This window comes from Pogona vitticeps, chromosome 10 (genome assembly GCF_051106095.1).
Source record: "Pogona vitticeps strain Pit_001003342236 chromosome 10, PviZW2.1, whole genome shotgun sequence".
Taxonomy (NCBI): Eukaryota; Metazoa; Chordata; class Lepidosauria; order Squamata; family Agamidae; genus Pogona; species Pogona vitticeps.
The window spans coordinates 24,510,987-24,532,858 of NC_135792.1; the positions used below are offsets into that span (position 1 = coordinate 24,510,987).

The 21,872-nt window shown below is 42.9% G+C and overlaps 2 protein-coding genes across 3 annotated transcripts in view; both read right to left on the reverse strand.

Annotated features, from left to right (window-relative positions):
• Positions 1–7,273, reverse strand: part of SLC38A8 (solute carrier family 38 member 8) — a 33,448-nt gene extending 26,175 nt beyond the window's left edge. The window contains exon 1 of one of the 2 annotated variants that reach the window (XM_072980533.2): positions 7,080–7,273. In XM_072980533.2, coding sequence (XP_072836634.2) covers positions 7,080–7,140 — 61 coding nt within the window. In that variant the 5' untranslated portion in view covers positions 7,141–7,273. Of the gene's footprint in view, positions 1–5,020; positions 5,092–7,079 lie in introns of those variants that run through there. The other variant, XM_072980534.2, reaches the window with a different exon arrangement.
• Positions 7,274–8,449: 1,176 nt separating this feature from the next.
• The window catches only part of MBTPS1 (membrane bound transcription factor peptidase, site 1), a 34,752-nt gene continuing 21,329 nt past the window's right edge, over positions 8,450–21,872 (reverse strand). Inside the window, exons 16-23 of the mRNA XM_072980515.2 lie at positions 21,557–21,713; positions 19,858–19,982; positions 18,417–18,494; positions 15,469–15,609; positions 12,241–12,372; positions 11,351–11,477; positions 10,220–10,350; positions 8,450–9,293 (exon numbers count right to left, since the gene is read on the reverse strand). Coding sequence (XP_072836616.2) covers positions 9,100–9,293; positions 10,220–10,350; positions 11,351–11,477; positions 12,241–12,372; positions 15,469–15,609; positions 18,417–18,494; positions 19,858–19,982; positions 21,557–21,713 — 1,085 coding nt within the window. The 3' untranslated portion in view covers positions 8,450–9,099. The remainder of the gene's footprint in view (positions 9,294–10,219; positions 10,351–11,350; positions 11,478–12,240; positions 12,373–15,468; positions 15,610–18,416; positions 18,495–19,857; positions 19,983–21,556; positions 21,714–21,872) is intronic.

Genomic DNA, 21,872 nt, shown 5'->3' on the forward strand with positions numbered 1-21,872 from the left:
TAAATAAATAAGACCACGATGACACGTTATTATTTCCAACTATGGGCAAATCTTCCAACGGTAGAATTATTTCCAAGACGAAGGAAAGACCAAAGCTAAGACTCTCAGCTTTGCTCTCAAGAGAAAAAAGCCCTTTTCTCTCTTTCCCTCCCCCATTTCTGCTATATATAATTGCACCAAAGTGAAGTTTGGTATGCGAGATGTCACTCCAATTAGAGATTATTTCATCAAATATCTTTTGCCTCTTTTAAGCTATTTAACCTCTGCTGTGATCCTGGCCGAGCCAATAACTGGCAGCGTTATCTTTGGCAGGGCCCTTGACCTTGACAACCCAGGGTCAACCCAGATGGAAAATTGGTTAAGATGCCAGCTTCTTAACCCATTTTCCATCTAAGTTGACGGTTGGGTTGGTCAAGGGAGGGAGGTCAAGGTGGAGGAGAGTCCCACCACAAGCTGACACTTTGTTTTTGGAGGGGGGGGGGAACAGATCAGTTTAACTCTTCTCAATATACAACAGATACCAGCACCATCTCCCTTCTTATTAAAAAAAACCAACTAAATGAGAACATTGGTTGCAAGAACGAAGACTGAGACTGAGCAATATATAATGCTAGGTGAATTTCCTAAAAAGGCAGCAAATATTTCTGTATCCCTTGCTGTTCACTCACAGAAAGAAAAGTTGGTGGGGTGTCTTTCCCAAACTAACAGAAGGTTCTGGTGGAATAAAAAACTGGACACTTAAAACTTTTGGGTCGACCACTTTTCTGAGAGGTATCATGTCAGGGTGCAAAGACACAGTGGGGAAAGTATGGGTTGATCTGCCATGACTCAGAACTGGGGAAATCAGGTCTCCCTTGGTAAAATCGTTGATTTGCAAGAGCCGGCAGGGAGCAGAGACCATAAGCTCCAACAGCAGAAGGTGCCTTAACAAGGTTCGCCAAGTGCTAATTCTCCATTTCCACCTCTCTCTCTCTCTCTCTTTCTTTTGTTATTGTTCTCCCAAGTGCTGTACTGAAACTGTTTCAGTGTTGAACTTTTAAAGCCTTTAAAAATAAATAAATGAATGAATGAATTAGAGAGGCTTGGGGAGCATGATTGGGTGGAACCGACCTCCTCGGGAGTGTCCCTTGGCTTTCACATCACGTGATCACAACTGCAGAAAGCGGACGAAAATGATGTCAAATTGAGCAGAACAGCTGAAACCCTCCCCCCCCAAAAAAAATCCAAGAAAGAAAGAAAAGAAGGATGATTCTCCCACATGAAAAACATGACTCCACAACAGGTTTCCCTGCATTAAGTTTTATGTTGTGTCATCACTAGGTTTTAACTGAAACTCATCCATACCCAGGTCTGATATTGTGTAGTCACCCCCTTACTTAGTCGGAATGATGTGAGTTGATGAAAAATCCTAATAAATCCAGTATCCACTAGTGGCTTTTGCTTTGCTTCAGGGCATCAGTGTGATTGCTCCCTTTTCAAAGTCCTGGATGTAAACTCTCAATTCAGGAACGGCGGGGATTCAAAAATAACAAACTCACAATTAATAAATAGCAAACCGATTGGACCATCGAGTCAAATTTCGCAGATCCCTTTGGCTAGGAAGAGAGGAGAGTGCCTTGCAGTTAACTTTATACAGTAAGGAATCGATCCACCCGACTGTAAATAGAAATGTTTTCTGTTTACACATTTGGAATCTTATTCAATGTCAATATTTGTTTGTTTAAGTGCTTTAGAATATTCAAAGCTAAAGATTAAATTGTTCTTGGTGTTTCCTTCTTCCCCAGCGTTTCTCAAACTATCTTTTCCGGAAATTCACACAGCTTTTCATTTTATACTGCTGTCTGAACTGGTGGTCTGCAGGACTCCAAACTTGCATCTTAGATTTCTCCTAACACAGGTACTGCATGGCTGTAGGGCCAGAACTTGAGAATTCAATTCCCCCACTGTGCCTCCTGGACAGGGGCTAGACTTGATGATCTATAGGGTCCCTTTCGGCTCGGCCGTTCTAAGATTGTCAGATTATAATGTCTCTTGACATACATGGATGCATTTCCCCCCCACACACACCTTCATGGAAAACTAACTTTGTCATTTTATATGAATTTTGTCAGCTTTGGAGTTTTGTTTAGTTAAATAAAGAGCAGCAGAAAATTACAAAAACCCTGAATGCATATAAGAAGCTCACTGAAAATAAAGTTTTTGTAGACTGTCTATTAGTGAATAGAGGCAATGCCCAACAGTTCAAGAGAGAGAAGTTATTCTGTGATCCATGTCGGAATACAGGGAAGGTATTTCAGCCATTCAAAATCTGCCTGATTTCTCCGGCCACTGTTGTCCACTGAAGTGGATAGGGTGGAATATGAAGACACCAAAAGTGGCCAAGATGGGTGGGGGGAAACCCATGTTTGAAACCTCACACTTATCCTACAAGATCACAGCCCCCATCTTGGGATTTTCCTTCACCTATCCTGAAGCATCAACAGTTGGTCAGGATGATGTTGAGACTTTTCTATTTGCCTCCCCGAGCCGCTTTGAAGAAGAACTCTGCATGACTTGAAAACCAGCCTGATTTATATAAACGATTTAGTACTCCAACGCAAGTCTTAAAACCTTCCACTCTTATTTTAGATTTTGCACAAAACCCATATGGCTCCTTTTCTTTTTAAATCTTCTGTTGGGTTTCATGCGACTGATTGGCCTTTTGGGCCACTGCCCTGTACATTTGTGGGTGAATTCTCCTTAAACAATGAAGGGTGGATGTAAAATATTTTAATAAAACATTAAAAGAAATCTAACAACACTTTTGCCTCTGTGCTCAGTTTACCTTGATTTTTTTAAAAAGGCACCAAATGTCACTCCAGACCAGAAAGATCACCAAAATTTCTTCCAAGTACACCCATTACAACATCCGTTATCCCCTCTCAGCATGGCTCATGAGAAGACCTGCAAGGAAATGTAGTTCAGACCTCTAGGTGGACAAACCTATCCCCATCCCTACCTTAAGCTTTGAAAAGGTGTTGGCTATTCAACAGAGCTGCTTATTCGGAAGGAGGATTTAAAAAATAATTCTTACTGGTGTCCCTATTGTCTCTCCTCTCAGCTAGAGAAGGAAACGGGTCAATAATTTAAGCTCAGTGTTTGGTGATCTAGCATCTGTGCCTTCAAGACAGAGTCTAAACACATTGGCCATGAACTCAAGCCATTTGAGTTTGCTTTAAAAGCCCTACTAAGGTGGCTATGGGTTGGTTACAACCTGAAGGCATGTCAGCCCATAGCGGTCTAGGCACACCCTCAAATGCTGTGCTGGATTGTTCAGAGACGCTCCAGACTCATAAAACTGAGCCATTAAATCATCCAGTGACCAGGCAAGCTAAGAATGGATAGAGTTTTGTTCCTGAGGCCTTTACAGCTTTGCCATCACGTGGAAGTGGATCAGCAGGGTTTTCGCATCCAAATGACAGCAGCTACCACCAGATAGGAGGTATGGACACATGGATTTTATTAATTTATTTATTATATTTACATTATTTAGATGGATATGCAAGGGACAGCGGCCCTAGTGCTCAGCAGGCATCACAGGCAGTAGATTTCAGGTGCAAATGGATGTCATATCCAGTTAGCTTTTGTTGTGTTTTAGAGGTATGGACCTCAGACAACAGAATCATTTGGCTGTCTGGGTTCCATTTGCCTTGACTTCAGGTGGAATGTCTCCCTGAACAGGGAAGATTCGGGCAAGCCCTCTAAATACTGTATGCCCCGATTCCACAAGACAGTCGAAAAACCACAGCTTGCAAGTCTGCTCAATTCAGCTTCAGATATTACAGATCCTGAACATTTTGCTTTGTGAACTATAACTCCTTTGTTCTGGGGGCGGTGGTCCCAAATAGTAATTCTTTCCAAACTCTGAGACATTCATTTCTCTAATACAATAAAGAAGAGGAAGTATTCAATCCTCACGGTTTTCCTGAAGAGTGAGTGAGTGAAGTATCAGAGTTCAAAAAAATAGACTCACAAAGTTCCCATTGCTCTGGAGATTTAAACCTCTCTGAATAACGTTGCCCGGTCAGTTGTACCCCGTTCCTTGCGGGGATGATAAGGCAGTTTTGAGTAATCTGTACCTAGACTTTTGAAGAACCCCAACAGACTGTCCATGCCACATGGTCTGCCCTTTCCCCCTGCTATGCTATTTTGCCACCTTCAAGGGCTCGTCTTCCAAACCAACAAACCTAGGTGCAGGAAATGAGCAGGGAGCAATGCCTTGGGCTTGGACTCAGGCAGTAAAATGTCTTAGGACAGCCCTGCTTCATGTTTACACAGTGTCTCTTGTATACAAGCAAAACCAAAAACTACAACAAAACATTGCACTGGGAGACACAAATAAATAAAATGAGGAGGGATTTCCCCCAAAGAGACCATCCATCCAGTTCACACATGCATGTTAAAACATCCAGTGCTTGTAACCTCAATGAATAGTTTGCCTGTTGAAAAACCTGCCACGGATCCAGACCTCCTCAACAAGGCTGTCACTGTCTCAGATGTCCCTGTAAAACAGTATGTCTGGATAATGACCACTGTTGTACAATGACCACCCATCGGTAAAGTCACCTTACTACAGGCCTACAATTGGTTTTCCTTCCGAACAATACATGATAGAGCATAAGGGGGGAGGGGGGGACAAAAATCGGATTTCAGTTCCCAGAATCAACTGTGAGGCTGGCAAAAGGAATCTCAAAAACGGAGTCAAGTTTCTGATTTCTCTCTGTGTCTGTCTGTCTCTCTGTCTCTCTCTCTCTCTCACACACACACCCCTCTTTTATGGGCTAAGCAGGCATCCTCACCATCTTCAGATGCAGAACCTGCATCCACAGCAGACAAGACACCCAAGTAACAACTCCCATCACTCCCCCGCCCCCTTTTCAAGGGTACGGACAGAGGCAAAACTCAGACACAGCAGGGAGAGAAGCACAATGTTATGAGGCGGCCGCATTCAGACAAGACAGCGAAAAAGGTACATCCATACCCATGGTGAGGCCTCCAAAGCTGCTCAGAAGCCGTTATTTCCACAGCAAGCAAAAAGAGGAGTGGATTGCCTAGCCTGTAGCGATTTCGGGGGAAGCCTGCTGCTTTCAGGGGCGGTAGTTTTCATTTTTTTTTATTTTTTGCCCCTCTCCCCAGAGTTCCTCCCCTCCCCTTCCAGGTTGCAACCTAATCTCTCCCTTTTTGCTTAGCCACTCCTTCCTTTCTGTTTCCATATTATGTCTCTAGACATTCAGGGATAGACCTAAAAATTAACAGCCACCAGCGGATGCCAGCTTAATCCTCAGTTGACGTAGCTCCAGCATCCTTCACAGAGATGAAAACTCTTGTGTCAAGAACGGGGGGGGGGGGAGTCACTTCTTCCAGCCAAACTGCTTTGGAGACAGCTCAACAGGATGGCCTGATTCCAAAAGTAGTGTGGGGGGGGGATGTCATCACAGGTTTTATCAACATTTGATAGACCCAGGGCTCAACACTCTTTTCCCCGTCACGTTAGCATTAGGAGAAGAAAGCTGTTCTAGGAAAGTGTGAGAAATTCACTTTTTGTTCTTTTTAGGAAGGAAGGAAGGAAGGAAGGAAGGAAGGAAGGAAGGAAGGAAGGAAGTCATGCAAAAATATACACAGGTTTGGTGTTGTTTTTTAAATTAAAACTTGAGATCTCACAATTCCTCCTCGGCCCCTGTGAAAATTCTTTCTACCTTTTGACCTGTAAAGGGTCTAATGTTTTCAAGTCCGTGTTAAATCATCTAGTTCAATTGGCTTATTCCTAGGATTTTTCTCCCCATTTTTCCATAAAGTAAGTTTACAGACAATCATCACCATAGTTACTCAATTATAATGAAACAATATAAACAATAAGCCATTATAGAAAGTAAAACAAAAAAAAGAGCACAGAAGCAACAAAATATTTTCAAGTTTCTTTAACCCACTTTCCTGAAATGAAACCCATCTTTGCTGCTCCTCAAGGACCAAAGAAACCAATTGGTATCTTGTGTTTAGATAATTACAGATACCTACAGAAACAGGTAACACTTGCGTGTAAGACAGAGAGAATATCTCTTGCTGAATTGACAGAACGAATCATAGATAAGCCAGACCTTTGAAGTTAAATTTTGGTTTCTTTTGAGAAAAGATGGGAGGGTGGCCAAGAAGCTTGGTTCAAGGGAGCGTTCTACTCCTGCAATACAACCCCCTTGAAGTCAGATGTGACTTCATAGTTCCAGAGATCTCTCTTCCTTGAGAAAGCCCAGAGAGGCCTTATATAGAGGACATTTCAGCAGGTATAGCTTGCATGAATCTAATAATAATAATAATAATAATAATAATAATAATAATAATAATAATAATAATAATAATAATAATAATAATAATAATAATAATAATAATAATAATAATAATAATAATGTCCCATCCCATCAATTCTGACTGATGACAATCATTGCTAGACGTGGTTCACCATTCCCTTGTTCTGAGGCTTCCTTTGGATTGTGAACCTCTCTAAGGCTATACAAATCGGCTGTTTTTCCTGGGATCAGCAATGGAGAATTGAATTCTCAACCTGTGGCTCTGAAGCCAGGCAGCCAACTCACTGAGCTATTATCCCTGCTGAAATTCCTCCTTCTGCTCAAATCAGAAGTACCCATTCTCTGTTTCTTCAGAACTTCCAAGTCAACAGACATCTTACAAGGGGAAAAAATTATATCCAAGTGGCTGCCCTGTCATCTTTTATATATGTCCACCTTAGATGAGAGACAGAGAAAGAAAGAGAGAGAAGGAAAGAAAGACAGCTCACGAAGATACTAAAATGTGTTAGAATAAATAATCTTTTTGGGGGGCCTGCAGACGTGCTGCTGAACACATTTAAGAGGCACAGAGTTTTTAAGCACAGGCTGGAAGTGGTTCTCACAAAATAGCATCAGAATACTACCATGACGTGAAGGCAAAAGACAGAAAGAAGAAACGGTATGAACATTAGCAACAAGTGGAATTCTCCCACCATGACCATCTATTACACAACAGAAAAGAAGAAATCTTGGGAGTACCTGAAGGTAGACTTCGGTATGAAAGGGACATGCAGGTTGCATTCATTTCTGGAAGTCTCATTCTGAGGTTTCAGTAAACTCTCTAATTCAACCCGTAACCTTTTTTTCCACTTGTAGATGAAGTAGCTGTGTTGGTCTGTGCAAGCATTATAGATAAGGCTGGATCTTGGGGTTCTACTAAAATCATAAAATCAAGCCTGCAATATATCCAGCACTACTTTAGCAGGCATTTGATAAAACAGAAGCTAGGGGGAAAATACTTGGGTTTGGTAAGATAATCATCCTCACCTGTTAATCACTACAGGTGGAGGGAATGCTGGGAGTCTTAGCATGTGAAATGAATTCAAGCGTTAGCAAGCTTAGCTATATGAAGTTTAAAGGGGACATTTGGGTTTTTTTTGCTTCTCCTTTTTTGGCTGGACATCTGTGTCTTTTTTAAAAAGTTTTTTTTCCTTTTTAAAGAATGTGATGTACAGAAATTTGGCATGCATTTTTTTTCCCAGGACACAATTACAGTGTTGGGAAAGCTCTGCCTGCTGCATTTCTGAATCTGTTAAACAGAGGATTTGAGACACAGCAATTATGGAGGGCTGGGAAGGGGGAACGAAGTCGATGGCCTTGGGCAAAAAATAAAAAACAAGCCATTCCAGGGTGCTGATATTTTCATCTGTGCCCTTCCTCAATAATGACCCTGTGAAATGGATTCAGCTAAAAATCAGGGCTCTCACCCAAAGCTGGTGTGGTCTCTATGGGCAAATGGACCATTTTAACCAGAGTATTTTCATGCTCTGAAATTATGTCCCTCAAACTGCTGTGAAAGGCTCAACTCCTAATTATTTTGTCACTTGCAGTTTAATTCAAACCGTTTCTTTTCCTCCTCCTAAACCATCATCACCATCATCATGTGTCATCAAGTCGGTTCTAACTTACAGAAATCCTTTTCAGAGTTTTCTAGGTAAAGAACACTCCAAAGTGGTTTCCCATTTTCTTCTGGGGTCATTCTGGGACTGTGCAGCTTGCCCAAGGCCACACAGGCTGGCTCTACTTTGGAGGAGGCGCAGGGAAGAACTGAATTCCCAACCTCTGGCTCTGCAGCCAGAGGCCTGAACCACTGAACTATCCAGCCAGCCAATGAGCCTAAAATGCAATAGTAGAAGTATAGGATTAAGACTCAAGAAATCTGAATTGCTATCCTAATTAACTTCTGTAAGATTACTCTCAGAACACAACATAGCCACAAACTTAGCTTACTATTGTTGTTCATAAAAGTGTTTTTAAAAGAATGAAAAAGGGTGATATATAATTCCTATTTAGATAGCTTAGGCTTTTCATCAAGCTTTCAAACAGTTCAGACAAAACCCTATGATGTATTTTGTTTCAGCTTCAATATCGATAATGTATTTATTGGAAAAATGTTCTCCACCAGCAATGGTGAAATCATGCCGAAAAATTACAAAAACATCATGGTAAGTTGCTTTATAAAAATAAATGGAAGGATTACACCAACATGATTTGTTCCTGGTTCCCCTCAAAAGTGTCAGTTTTTCTCGCATCCTTACAGTAGGATGGCAGGAGTTCTGTTTTTCTCTGCAGTGTTACAGCCTTAGCAAACAGCCTTCCATTCACAAATAATGGTTCTGCGGCCAGAGAGCAAAAGGCTTTGATGAGTACCTTCTCCAAGTCACTCTTGAAATAAATATAGAAAATAGCCTCTAATGAAAAGGTTTGGTCAGTTTAAAAGAAAATAAAAAGAGGTCTGTTCCCTGCCCTTTCCGAGCCAGGGAGCAACCGATCAATTTTCTTAAATAATGATTCAGTCTTTGGTGAATTCAGCTACAGGTACTGGAAACGATAATTTCTATCTCATGATTCACTGACTTCCTTGTTTGTCCTGAACCAAAGACAGCACAATGGAGTTGCTAGTGCCAAGTCAATCAAAGGCCAGCCATGATCCATCTTGATCCGTGCTGATCGCAGGTCCTTGGAGCAGCCAGAAAAACGCCGTCTTTGGCAACCCTGGTCAAACCGAGGGTGTCTTTGGTGGGTGGCCCTGCTGGACAATTTGTGGCCGTTTGACCCGGGGCTTCCTTCTCTTCGGGCGGCTCTTCGCTTTGATCTGCACCACAAAGAACGCCAGGACTACCATGGCACCAAGGAACGCAAAGACAGGTATTGTCCCTCCCACATCCTGGTTGTAGCGGCCAGGCATTATTCCTGTACGAGGGGGGAAAAGGGGGGGATGTAAATACATAGGCAAAAATAAAATAAAATTTGCCTCTTTACGCATCCACAAATGGGACTCACAGCTTCTCTGTAGAACAACCACAGAGCTACTGATTTCAGCCAAGGGGCATTTCTATGTGGTGCCCCCTTTAAGCCCAACCCTGAAAAGCACAGAAAGTCTGGCCTGACGTACATCTCCATCCACCATGCCGATGCACCAGTTTATAAACTAAAATTAAGGCAGCCACCTGCATTTTGCACAGCCCTGGGGTTCCTTGTAACAAACCCAACCTTCCACTTTGTCCCATATTCCTACGTTGAAAATACCCAAACAAAAAAGTCCTGGCCAGACATGTCAGACTACTGGGGACAGCAAAATATGCATTATTTTAACTTTCCTAGATTGGTTCAACTTCACTGATGATACCAAGTGGGCAGACGAGGAGGTCAACCAAAGCGACTGATCAGCCAAGTTTGAGTTTCAACTCTATGGGAGTGAACCAGCGGAACACCTTGGGTTGCCCCTGGACATGCCATGGGTAATTTTTCCTTGTGAGCAGCCACTCCGTGACAGTGCCCACAATGTCCTTCTAAAATTCCAAAAGTGTTCATCAGTTCAAAGAATTCGGGGAACTCTGAAGAGGGTTAAATAAAGCCGGGAAGTCTGAGAATCACTATTTCTAGTACAGTATATAAAAAACTAGAAATTGCTTCTGCTGGAAGAGTCACTTGCAAATTTAGCCAGGTGTGTTTGCAGTAATAATGCCCACATATTAAATAGGCATAAATATGATGCCATCTGGTAGCCTAGGAAAAAGCCTTTTTTAAAAAGGAAGTCAGTGGACTTCTTCTTTAGAGTTGTGTACGCCTGTATCTAATTTAGAGCCCATCGTAAGCAATGTCATTCAGATGCCTACCTCCGGGAATATCCCACGCTCCACTTTCTCCGGGCGATAGAGGCCTCACTTGGGGTCGACTCTGACGGAAACTTGGTAAAGCCACTTTATCCAGGTCAATGGATAATAATTTCTGATGCTTCCAAAGATTGCTGGGGGGAAAAAAAATTAAAGCACAGAAAACTATTCATACCTTGGGCTGCTAGTCCATCTAGATGGCTGAATATCTAAAATGAAACAATGGGTTCAACCCCACATTCACCCCAAGCAGAGTGGGCACACTGGAACGAAGGGGATGCATTTATTTATGGGTCAACCCTAATGCAAGTACTTTTGCCTAGCTGAGAGTGAAACTGGACAGGCCCCAATGAGCTTAATGAGGGGTGACCACTGTATTGCCTTTGGTAGTATCAGGGTCCCCAGCTAATGACCTGAGATATGTCACGCAGCGATTCAACCTTGATAAGCTAGAGTGGCATGGCAGGATGAAGAAACTCCAGAGAGATTCACAACACCAGTCAAAGCAGCTTCCAGAGTGGTTTACAAAGCTACAGATCAGGCTTGTTCCTTAGCTCAAGAACGAATGGAAGACCTGCTTTTGCTGGCTTGGCATCTCCACTAGCTTTGCACCTGGCCTGCCTTCCACAGCAGCTAAATTCAGGTCCAAGGCAGAGATTACAGAATCACAAGTAAGTGGGCGGATGTCGGATTACACCCAGCGGTTGGGTCCCTCCACTCTGAAAATACAAGGCTGGCTGCATCCCAGAGATTTGCTTCTGTCTTGCCTTAAGAGGAACACCGAGGTTCCTGAGGCTACACAGAGAGGACTTACAATGAAACAACACAACTCTTGTTCAAACAAAGCTCTAACCTTCCTGCTGACTTTTTCTCCTCTCCGTTATGTAGGTAGGTTCAACTAACGGCTAAGCATCCATGCATCCCTCCATCTAGCTATCAAAATTCTCTGTGAATTTAATGTATTAACCAATAGTTTATACATTAAAAGCCAAAACAATAGACTCTGAAAATAATGTCAGTTATTATGCATTTGCCCATGTCTGAACATTTATTTCAAAGGCACAGTGATAATGTCACGTTACTTCTAGAACCTGGCATAGAGCACACTGATCAAGAAAAATCAAAAAGCACAACCTGGGAGCTGTTTCATTCAGAGGCTGTGGCTTTGCCCAGGACAAATGAGGGCATGCTGGAAGGGAGCGAGGCTTAGGGTCACGCAGGTGAGCCTCGAGGACTTTGGAGTACCGATGGAGGTGGTTACCTGAAATTCCACAAACAAAAAAATTACACCCGAGGTCCCTTTCTAATTTGTTATAAGCAAAACATCTCGTCTCATCCTCCCTCGTATTACATGGTAGGACACATCACGGGGAAGACACACACTGATCCCAATCTGCAAATCTGCTGAAAGACTCCTAATTATGTATTTTTCTCTGACAGGTTTTCCATTTTTAAAGCTGAATTTCTCAAATTAAAATTATTCAAGAAAAATTAGGTTCACACAAAACTTTGATTGCTTTTGAACAGCAAAAAAAAAAAAAATCAATCCCATTAACCATGCTTTTCTTTCTTTTTAATTTTTTTTCCAGATCAAAAAATTTCATGTCAAAACCTAACATGACACTGGAACATTTATACATTTTATTTAGTAAAAATGGTAAAGAAAACATGCTAAACCAGATCACATTCTATTGGAATAGATTCCAATTCAAACCCTTCTGGAAAACGGACTTCACGAACTCCAGCACCCAATGACTCACACCCAAACGTTTGACCGGAAGGGATGGGAGTAGCTACAGACAGAGAGTGTAGCCAAATGTGTGGGACCATCAAACTGAAGTCTACATTAATCTATTCCTCCTTCACCCTCCTCTACATTCCTCTCTCCACTTTTAGGCCTTTACTAGCTCAGCTAAGGGATGAAAGAAGCCAATGTCCATTGCAGGGAGGGGGGGGGAGTCTTATCAACTCATCCCATATCAAATACCACCAGCTCCTTCTGTGAACATACAAACCAGACTCACCTTCCATTCGTTCTGGAAGGGTATAGCCTGCACCCGTTGGAGGCCGCTGCCTGTTTTCTGAATGACTGAGGCCTGGTGGCACCACTCCGTAAGATGTGTACTGAAGGAGAGAATCAAGAAGCCAAAAGCAATCTGGAATTTAAAAATATATATATATATTTAGAAATCCTGCGAAGGCTTTGATATCTCCCTGTAGGCAGGGCACACATCAATTGTGAATGTTAACTATATTTCTTGAGATATGGTTTTCAGAAGGCAGTGAGCCATCCACTTCCTTTGACATACTGCAGCCCCCCTGTATCAGAAGGAACAGCTAGAAGAGAGAGAATTACAGCAGAAAGAACCCCAAACATAAGGTGTGGAGGCCACTGAGAACATCATCAAAGCTCTAGCTGGCTTTGAAGGCAGCCAGAAACAGAAAACTACATGCATGGCCATTAAACTGGACAGGCACCACAAAACACGAGACGGTCTGGTCTATCCATTCTGTGTATACACTGACTAACCCGCTGCCTCTAAGAAGCCCAAAAGCAGGACTTAAGTGCACCTCCAGGTCACACTTCTCACTGCTTTATGCTTGGAAGCTGATGGTTTCTCAGACTCAAGGTAACATCATACAATATTACCGAAGAGCAGCTGCTGGTGCCCTAATTTCCAGGGATCTGCCTCCAACCAACCACTGTGGAATTCAAAGACAGAACAAAGCACACTTTTCTCCTTTCTTAGCTGGGATGCTACTCTGTCGTGAAGGATGAAGAGACGTAGAAAAAAAACTGTACTGAAAACTGTATGGTTCATTAACAAAACGGCAAAAAAGATGGCCCAAGGCAGAATTATTACTGTGGGCCGAAGTTTGGGACTGGTGGAAAAGGAATATATTCCTTTAGGTTTTGCTTTTTTGTGATAATCTATTCGATTTCGGTTTTAATATTATATTGTGTTTTCTGGCCAGAGAAGGTTTTGTCAAATTTATCCAAGGTCTTCACATAAGCCACCTTGGGTCCCACGAATAAGAAAGGCAGGAGACAAAGGTGGGGGAGGGGAGGTTTGATGTTAAGTTTGGAGAGCTGCGCATATGATTGTTAACCACCCAGAGTAGGGCTTTGCATTAAATCGGGCAAAATAAAAATAAAAGGAAAACTCTGCAGATCATGCAGACTTCTAGGTCTCCATCTCTTGGAAACCGGAGCTGGAAGCACAAGCCTTTTTCGACCACTTCAAAGGCATTTTCCTACCCTTCCCACCCGGCATGGCTGTTTGGTGGGAATGGGAGTTAATCTCCATAATCCTGATGTCACTGAAAGGCTCACCTTTGGTTCTTTCTTTCCCTCCAGAGGTCAGACACATTTTTTAGGATTTACAAATCATATATATGTGAAGAATTTTAAACACAGCTAACTAAGCTCACTGCTGTCAGGGCAGGAGACGATGCTTCCAGTCCACACAACGAAATTCAAGGCTGATGTCACGTTCAAAGCTTACCTACAAATATCCTTTGCCTGCCCTAAAATCTCCAGACAAATGGTGGGAAGAACCTATACTAAATTAAACAGCATCCTTAAGGTGGTAAAAGGCACATTCTTACTAGAGATGGGCATGAACCAGAAAACCAGTGGTTCATGATCACAAAGCCCTGAAAACAAAATTAGTTTGTGGGTTGTTGTTTTTTTTTGAGTTTGTGCCAGAGACTGTCCAACCGACGGCCCCTTTCCCACTGACCCCCTTGCCGGCTTTGTGGGGGCACGTGCGCACATGTAGACGCCGGCTCCTCCTGGAAGGGGAGCCACTCTCCTCACTATCTCCACCATGGCAGGTGACCGGGGGGGGGGGAGTGGGAAAGGGGACAGGTCTCTGTTTTGCCGAAGCAAAATGAAGCGCCAAGGGGGGAATAGTTTGGTGCTTCATTTTGCTTCCACAAAACACAACCCCCGAACTGGAAACCAGCCCAGTGGGTTCCTCAGTTTTTCTGGTTCATGTTGGAATTCGTGCCCATCTCTACTTACACAAAGGGCAACGCCCACGTCTATGTCAGGATCGACTCATCTACACCCTCAAAAGTTAAACCATTTCTACTCAAGCAGCCTATGAAACCGCCCTAAATCAGCAAAATCGCAATGCAAGTGTCATTCTTCCAGATACACAGGGGTAGAATGAAGCAGATCTGATTGGTTTTATAGGTTTAAACAAAATTTCACAGAGCTTCTGAATGAATTAGGAACAATAAGTCAGTTTAATTAATTGCAAAAGAAATATAAATAATATTATCACTGCTCTTAGTTTTAAATTGCCCTCAAAATAATAATCCTGAATCCTGCATTGTCATATTCCAACCTAAGTTTGTTCCCCAATAAACATGGTATATTTGATGACCTTCCCTAACACTAATAAATTTTGACTGAATATGTACCATGTCCTAAATCTTTAAATCTGTTCTGTAATTAATGAAGTATTTGGTAAGCTGGGAAAGAACTGCTGCCTAGTAATACTAATATAATGGACTAAAGTGATTACATTATGTGGCTCTAATTATTTTTGTATACTTCTCTCTGTCTGTCTCTCTCTCTCTCTCTCTGTGTGTGTATTCATGTGCATTTGTGCATGTACACATATTCCTAAAACTTGTGGCTATGCACAGGTATTATGATTAAATTATGGCTTAGCCAAAGTATCACATAAATATGGAGAAATCAATCAACTGGAGGTACCGGACATGGTAGGTTTGTAAATGCAAGTCCAAATTACAACTATGGTGAGAGTGAGCTACTGCCTAATAATACTTAGTGTGAAAACTAAAACAGGTGAATTGCAAACTGCAGGGATCAAATAACATCTGGAGTGGACAGGAACAAGGGGTTAGAAAACACATTGGAAGAAATAACTGGGGAATTATACTGGGAGGTTCCATTAAACCTTCTATTGTTCAAAATATCTAATCTTCTATGAATATTTTTCTTAAACTCGAAGTAAATCTGGTCAAGGTCTGGCTGAAGTTGCTCCACAGGACAAGAAAAAAAGAAGACAAGAAAGGAGGGCAAATCCGTGAAGTAGAATACTGGAAACAATACAAGATTGATCATTTAAACCTTGAGAAATCTGCTGGGAGATTTGTTCCTTGTTACACACAGATAAAAATACTTCAAGGCATTCTCAAATTATGGATTCCAGACAAGTACAAACCTAATGCTGCCTCTGGTGACAAGGTTAATGTACACCATATGCCATACATACCTTTCTGTCTGTGGCTGTCATCCAAGCAATTGGAATCACCATACAGAACTATTCTGCCCCCACCTTCCGAGGGGACTTGGTACAGACCCAAAATGGGGACATTTTCTATTATTGCTGTCTCCTGCTTTAAAACTTCAAGACCTAGTTTAAAAAAAAAACACAAATAAACCAAAAAAAAGGTGGAAAGGAAGTGTCAAACAGCAAAATCCTATTGATTTTATGGAACTGAAATCAGGAGAAAATAACCACTAGCCTCAAACTGGCTTGTTGTTGTGTCCAGACTGGGAGTGATGGCTTAGTACTAACTCCAGCCAGTATCCCCATCCTCGTTTTCTTAGAACTGCAGAGCTGGAAGGGGCACCCTCTGGATCATCCAGCCCAGCCCCTGTCAAAGGAGGCACCATGGGGGAATCAAACTCCCAAACTCTGGCTCCACGGCCAGAGAGATAGACCTTTGAGAGCTATCCAGCAGCTCTGGCCAACTTCAGACCAGGGGTTGTAAACCTGCCTTTCAAAAGCTAACTCTTTAATTATTATGGGGTGGGGGTGGGGAAGGTAGGTCAGGATAAGATACAATTTGGGACAAAGACAAGTCAAATTTTCAGGCAACCCAACAGAAAAGTTTTCAAAACTCTTCTCCCAACCATGTGGGAATGGGAAAGGGGACGGAGGGGGTCTGGCAAGCTTAGGGTGAGTCCGCGCAGGGTGAGTCCAGGGTCCTTCCGACAGACGTTGCTGGGCTGCTCCATCCAGCATTTCTTGTGGCTAATCGGGCAAGCAGAAGTTGCCCTCTAGCAATATGGGCAGGGCCATATTTCACTCACCTCTGGTGGAACAGATGGGCTCTCAACCTTGCATCATTCGATGCTGGCAGACTACAACTCCCAGAAACCCTGCTGATGGCTTCCCCTGCTGGGACTGGTGATTATTCTGGGAGTTGCTGTCTGCTAATGTCTGGAGCCTCAAGTTGGGATTTGCCACCTGATCGTGACATGAGAAGACACCTCATTACAGCAAGGAGGATGAGCTGTCTTTATGGCCACTGGGCTCTCAAATCTGCTTGCTGATGTCCCCCTGGGTTCTACGTCTCCTGAAAGAACCAATGAGGCTGATTTCTGACGCCAGGCATCGTTCCCAGTGAAACATCCACCACTGCGCAGTGATCAAGTGCAATTGTGTGAAACGACACAGCGGAAGTCTTTTAGACTTATCTGCTCTTTTGAAGGCTTTGTAAATGGTTGATTGGGATTTAAGCAAGCTTCAGTAGTCCTGGAAGGCCAAATACAATACCACCAAATTGCCAGCATGCTTCCTTTTGTTTCAGTAGAAGATAAGGGCAAACCGTGGGTAGCAAATGAATGAAAGAAATGAGTTTTTCCCCCATTAACAAGTACTTTTTTCATTAACAAGCACAACTTTCTGGTTGGTTTATCAACAGTCAAATTAATGGTTTGTAAAAAATGAAAGAAGGAAAGCTCATTTTGAGGATTAAAAAAGGACAAATTTGATCACATTGTCCTTTCTTCATTATTACAACGAATTCTAACAAAAGACCCCACTCCAAAATTGAACGGGGAAAGAATCACACATGAGTGTTTGGAATGCGGGTAGGAGTTATTTATTTAACAGTAGCTCCCTTTTTCTTTTCTTTCATGATGAGGAATGGGGAAGAAACTTGTTTTGTTCCCGTTTTAATCTGAGCTCACCTCATTCGTACCTCTCAAGTCAATTTGTGACTAAAACTACAGCCACAGAGTTTGCATTTCTCTGAACTTCAGGACATAGTTCTCCAAATTAAAAATGCAAGAAGCCTGTTATTAGTGGAAAGTGTACACAAACACTTTCTTGTTTGTGAAAATATTTAGGAATGTGCTAAAATAGGAGAAGCTGCTTACAAAAATACTAGAGATGGGATATTCATATACAAATATGAATATCTCTCACGCTGGTGGCCGGGAACTCCAGTCCCGTCTCCCTGAACCAACCTGCCCACTTATGGGGCACTGCGCAGTGCAAGTGGCCAGCGTTCTGCTTGTTGCGCCCATTTCAAACGTAGCCCTGCTGGGCTTTCTCTGCCTTCCTGCTCTTCTGGTCACTTCAGCCAGGGGGCGGAATGACGAATCTCCCTGCTCCGCTGCTGAGTGGCCAGAAGAACAGGAAGGCGGAGGGCAACGTTTGAGATTGGCACAATGAGCAGGACAACAGCTGTGCATACCTGTGTAGTGGACAGGTTGAGGAGGCGAGACTGGGGATCCCAACCAGGGATTCATTAGAATATGAATATCCCATCTCTTAAAAAAAAAAAAAGAAGCATATTGGGCAAACCTGGATAACTTAAATAAAAAACCGCATATTAATGTATGTACTTTAAGATAAATGGATCTATGTATACATATTTCCAAACCCTTTTTAAAAAAATCATAAACTAATGCAGAAATAGAAACAAAGTATTTTCAGTACAAAGCAAAACCATTTACAATTTGAAACTGAAAAGCAAAACTGTTACAAATTGAAACTACTCAGTTGCTTTTTTGGACTCGCGCAACTAGAACAAGTACTCCCTTTTGCCCTTCCAGCAGTCTGATTTCATACATTTGACCCTTTTCTCAAGCCTCGTGTTCCCTACTGTCTTTGCCTGGTGAAGACTGAGAAATCAAAAGCTCACCTAATCTGTTATTTTTAGACACGCAACAAACCTTATTCCCTACCTGAGAAGTGTTTAGACTTCTAAACAAGTATGGGAGCAAAGATGAGGAAGTGCGTTCTAAGATGAACGCTTTTACATGTGGAAGCCCCCGCCCAGAGACACCTCTGAACCCCACAGGAAGAATTAATTAAATGTGTGTATCTAGAGCCATCTGGAGCACACAGAGACATCTAGATTCTCTTACAGGGAGACAATCCAGGACTATGTAAAGAAATAAATGAAATGAAATAGAGGCACTTACCTTGATCCTTAAAGGTCTGTGCAATCACAATGCCATCTTCTGGAAACTTTGCAATACTGCATCCAGAGGCATAGTTCACTGTGCAGAGGAGAAATACGCCATTACTTTTCACGCGTTAACTTGAAACCAGGTGCCAAAAATATGAAAGGGCATTGAAAGCAGCTGCTCAGCAAGTCACATGGAAACCTGACATCCAGTGTCAAAATGGAAACAATACTTTCAAAAAAAATAATAATAAACCAGTCCTTACAACTTGCAACTCCCTCTTAAGAGTTGTTGGGGCCCTGTCAGGAGAAGGCTCCTGTGCCTTTAACTGAGGGGAGGGTCATGTGTGGCCCCGGGTCCACAGGCAGCCCCCAAGACCCATTCTGTGGCCTCCGGGCCCTCCTCTCTACCTCTCTGTTTCTGCACCAAAAAAACCTACATAAGCAGCCAATCCAGAGAGCCTCCAGGATTCACCTTTCCAGTCATTCACACAAAGCCTTGTCTACCCAGCCGTTCAGACCGAAAATAATAACAACAATAATAATAAATCTTCACTTTTCAAATCTGTTTTGAAAGCCACTTCCAGTGCTTGTTGTTGTTTCTCGGCATTTTTTTTTTAAAGTCTTTGCATTCCCCCAAGAGTCCCATGGGTAAAAAACCGGCCCTAGATACACCCATGTTGTGTGCCCCTGCTTTAACTCTTGGATTCTATGGGTATCTAACCGTGTAACCTCCCTTGAAGGCGTACTGGTGTACTGAACCAACAGTATTCCAAGTTGTGCAAAGCTATTCATTACTAATCAAAGAGAAGGATGGCAGCAATGCTACTGTCCTCTATTCCACCACACATTACGTCACACAGGCTGAAGCCTAATTTGGCAAATAGTATGCCTAAGGATGATTGCACCTCCCCATGCCATGCATGGGGGGGAAAACTCTGGCATAGGAAACGGAGGGCTCATTGCAGACATAATCCTGCAAGGCTGTTATACTCTAGAGCAGAGTTTTTCAAGCTTGGGTCCCCAGATGTTTTTGGACTGCAATTCCCAGAATTCCTGGCCAGCACAGCTGGTGGTGGCGAAGGTTCTTGAGAGTTTGAGTCCAAGAACGCAAGGTTGGGATGCAAGGCTAGGAAGCATGGCTGTAGTAGTGTATCTCTCTTAAGGCTTCATTCCCAGGCAATGGCTGCACCCCAGCTCCCATCAGTACTAACCACCACAATCATGGGTTAAGAGATGATCAGTCTGGGACTGAAAGTTAAGAAAGGCTGCCACAGGACCCCTTGAAGGCTCCTCTTGTTATCTGCCCCAGATGATAGGGAATTATTCCTATGGTACAGCGCTCCATCACAAGCTCCCCTCCATCTGCACTCTGCAAAGCCCCGAAAAACCCAGGAGCAGGAGTCCCTGCAGACCAGGCCTTCGCCGGCAGATCCTGGGGAGTCCTCTTCACTTACTTTCATGGCTTGCCAGGGTGAAATCCCCTTCATATAGGCTGTCGCTAAAGGCCATGCCCCAGACAGAAAGAAGATCATTTAGAGCAGGGATGTTAGCTCCTCCCGTATCAGGCATCCACCATTGCCTATCAGACACAAAGAAAATCAAACACTGGTTAATACAACCCGGAAAAAAAAATGTGTCATTTGTTTCATGCTACAGAAGGAACCTTGAGGCACAGTAGTTAAACTACAGTACTGAAATCAAGACTCTACTCACAACATGCGTTCACTTGCAACAGGCTTCGGTAGCCAACTCAAGGTTGATTCGGCCTCCCATTCTTCCAAGGTCAGTAAACCATGTAGTCAACTTGCTGGAAGACTGGGGGGGGGGGGGGGAATCACTGTGCACCCTGCATAATCAAATTGGAAACTCCCCAGAGAGGGCTTTAAGCCCTATGGGGCTTTATATAAGCCGCCCACTTTGCTTCACACAGGAGCCCCTTCCCGTCATCACCACTATCAAATATCCACACTGAGAAAGCAGCGACCAAGGACAATAATACTTAAAACAATAATTACGTTAAATAAGAAACCTCTTCAGTGCTAAGTCTCAGGTGTTCATAGGCTTAAAAGGTACAGTATTCTACGTACACTTTCCATTGATTGCACAATTGCTTAACCCTTCCTGACACTTAAAAAAACACACAGCTTAAGTTAATTACAGGGTTAGAATACTTCATGCTTTCTTCAGTGTTGTTTCTGCTCCTTCAAATCATTAAGATAACCAGGAGACACAACAGAACACTTGATGTTTGTGGCTTGGCGGGGAAAAAGAAGGCTTACAGAAGCTCATAGAAAAGCCTTTCTCACATCCTCAATGCAGGAAATACTGGGATTATTCATGTGTAAAACTAAATGGGCTTTGGAGCTCTCTGCACAAGTGGAATTGCTCGGAGTGTGCCTGCACCAGCCTCCTCTTCTTCCTGCCCAAGTGAGAGAACTCAAGCCTCAATTCGTTTTCTGTACAAGCCAGCTTGCCTTGACACTTAAGTTAAGAGAACCCTATTTAAAACAAAGCCCATTTTGATAAACAAGCCAGCAAAATAATCTAGGATTTGAAGCCTGCATTGACCGGAGCTTCTTTTAAAACACCATCTCTGGTTTAAAAAGCTCCTTGGTGTAGAAAGTGAAACTACATTTGGAAGGTGACCATTGCAAAACAAAACAAAATGAAAACACGCCCTCTGGCATGAAATGAACAATAGAGCTGCTGTCGTTTCTGGCCTGTTCAAGTTCGTTAGGGCTTTAAATAAGGCAGTTCTTTTATCCTGAGATCTGCCAGCAATGCACACACTGAAGGAGAAAAACTGTTATTCAGTACACGTTTACCTAAACACCTTCATCATCCCAAAAGAAGCATCTCTCCTTCTCCCACACAGGTAGGAACGCTTCTTCTGGCATGGTGCCTGCCATGTACATACACTTCTGATACACTATCTGATTAAAAATAGAATATGAATGTTTTTTTAAAAGGTTCCTGTCTTGAATAGGATTCTCAAGCCAATCCATGCTGTAGCCCTACTTCGCCGTGTAGGCAGCTGCTCTACAATGGGTTCCTTTTTCAGTATTCCCTCGTCACTGATGACGCCAGAAACGGGCAAAAGATAAATTGCGATAGAAATGCCAACTCATTGCAGGGGTTCCCAAACACCCGTACCTTGTGTTTTCATCATAAAACTTCACCGTCCGCATCACCGAGGTGTTGTACCAGTCGCTGAAGACGATAAGGGACAGCCCCTTGTCAATGTCCCTCCGCAGCTTCGTGATTTCTTCCGGAAAATATTCCTCCTCGCTGTCCACCATTAGTAAGGTGCCTGGTTCAGAAAGGGGAAACCATGGAGAATCCTTCAAACCTTTTAACCCTTTCTTCTTTGTGTCCCCCTCCACTTACACAAAGAATCACCCACCTTCATATAAAGTGAGAAGGAGTGGAACAATCTTTGGCCTGCCTTCCACTTTTTTTTAAAAAAATG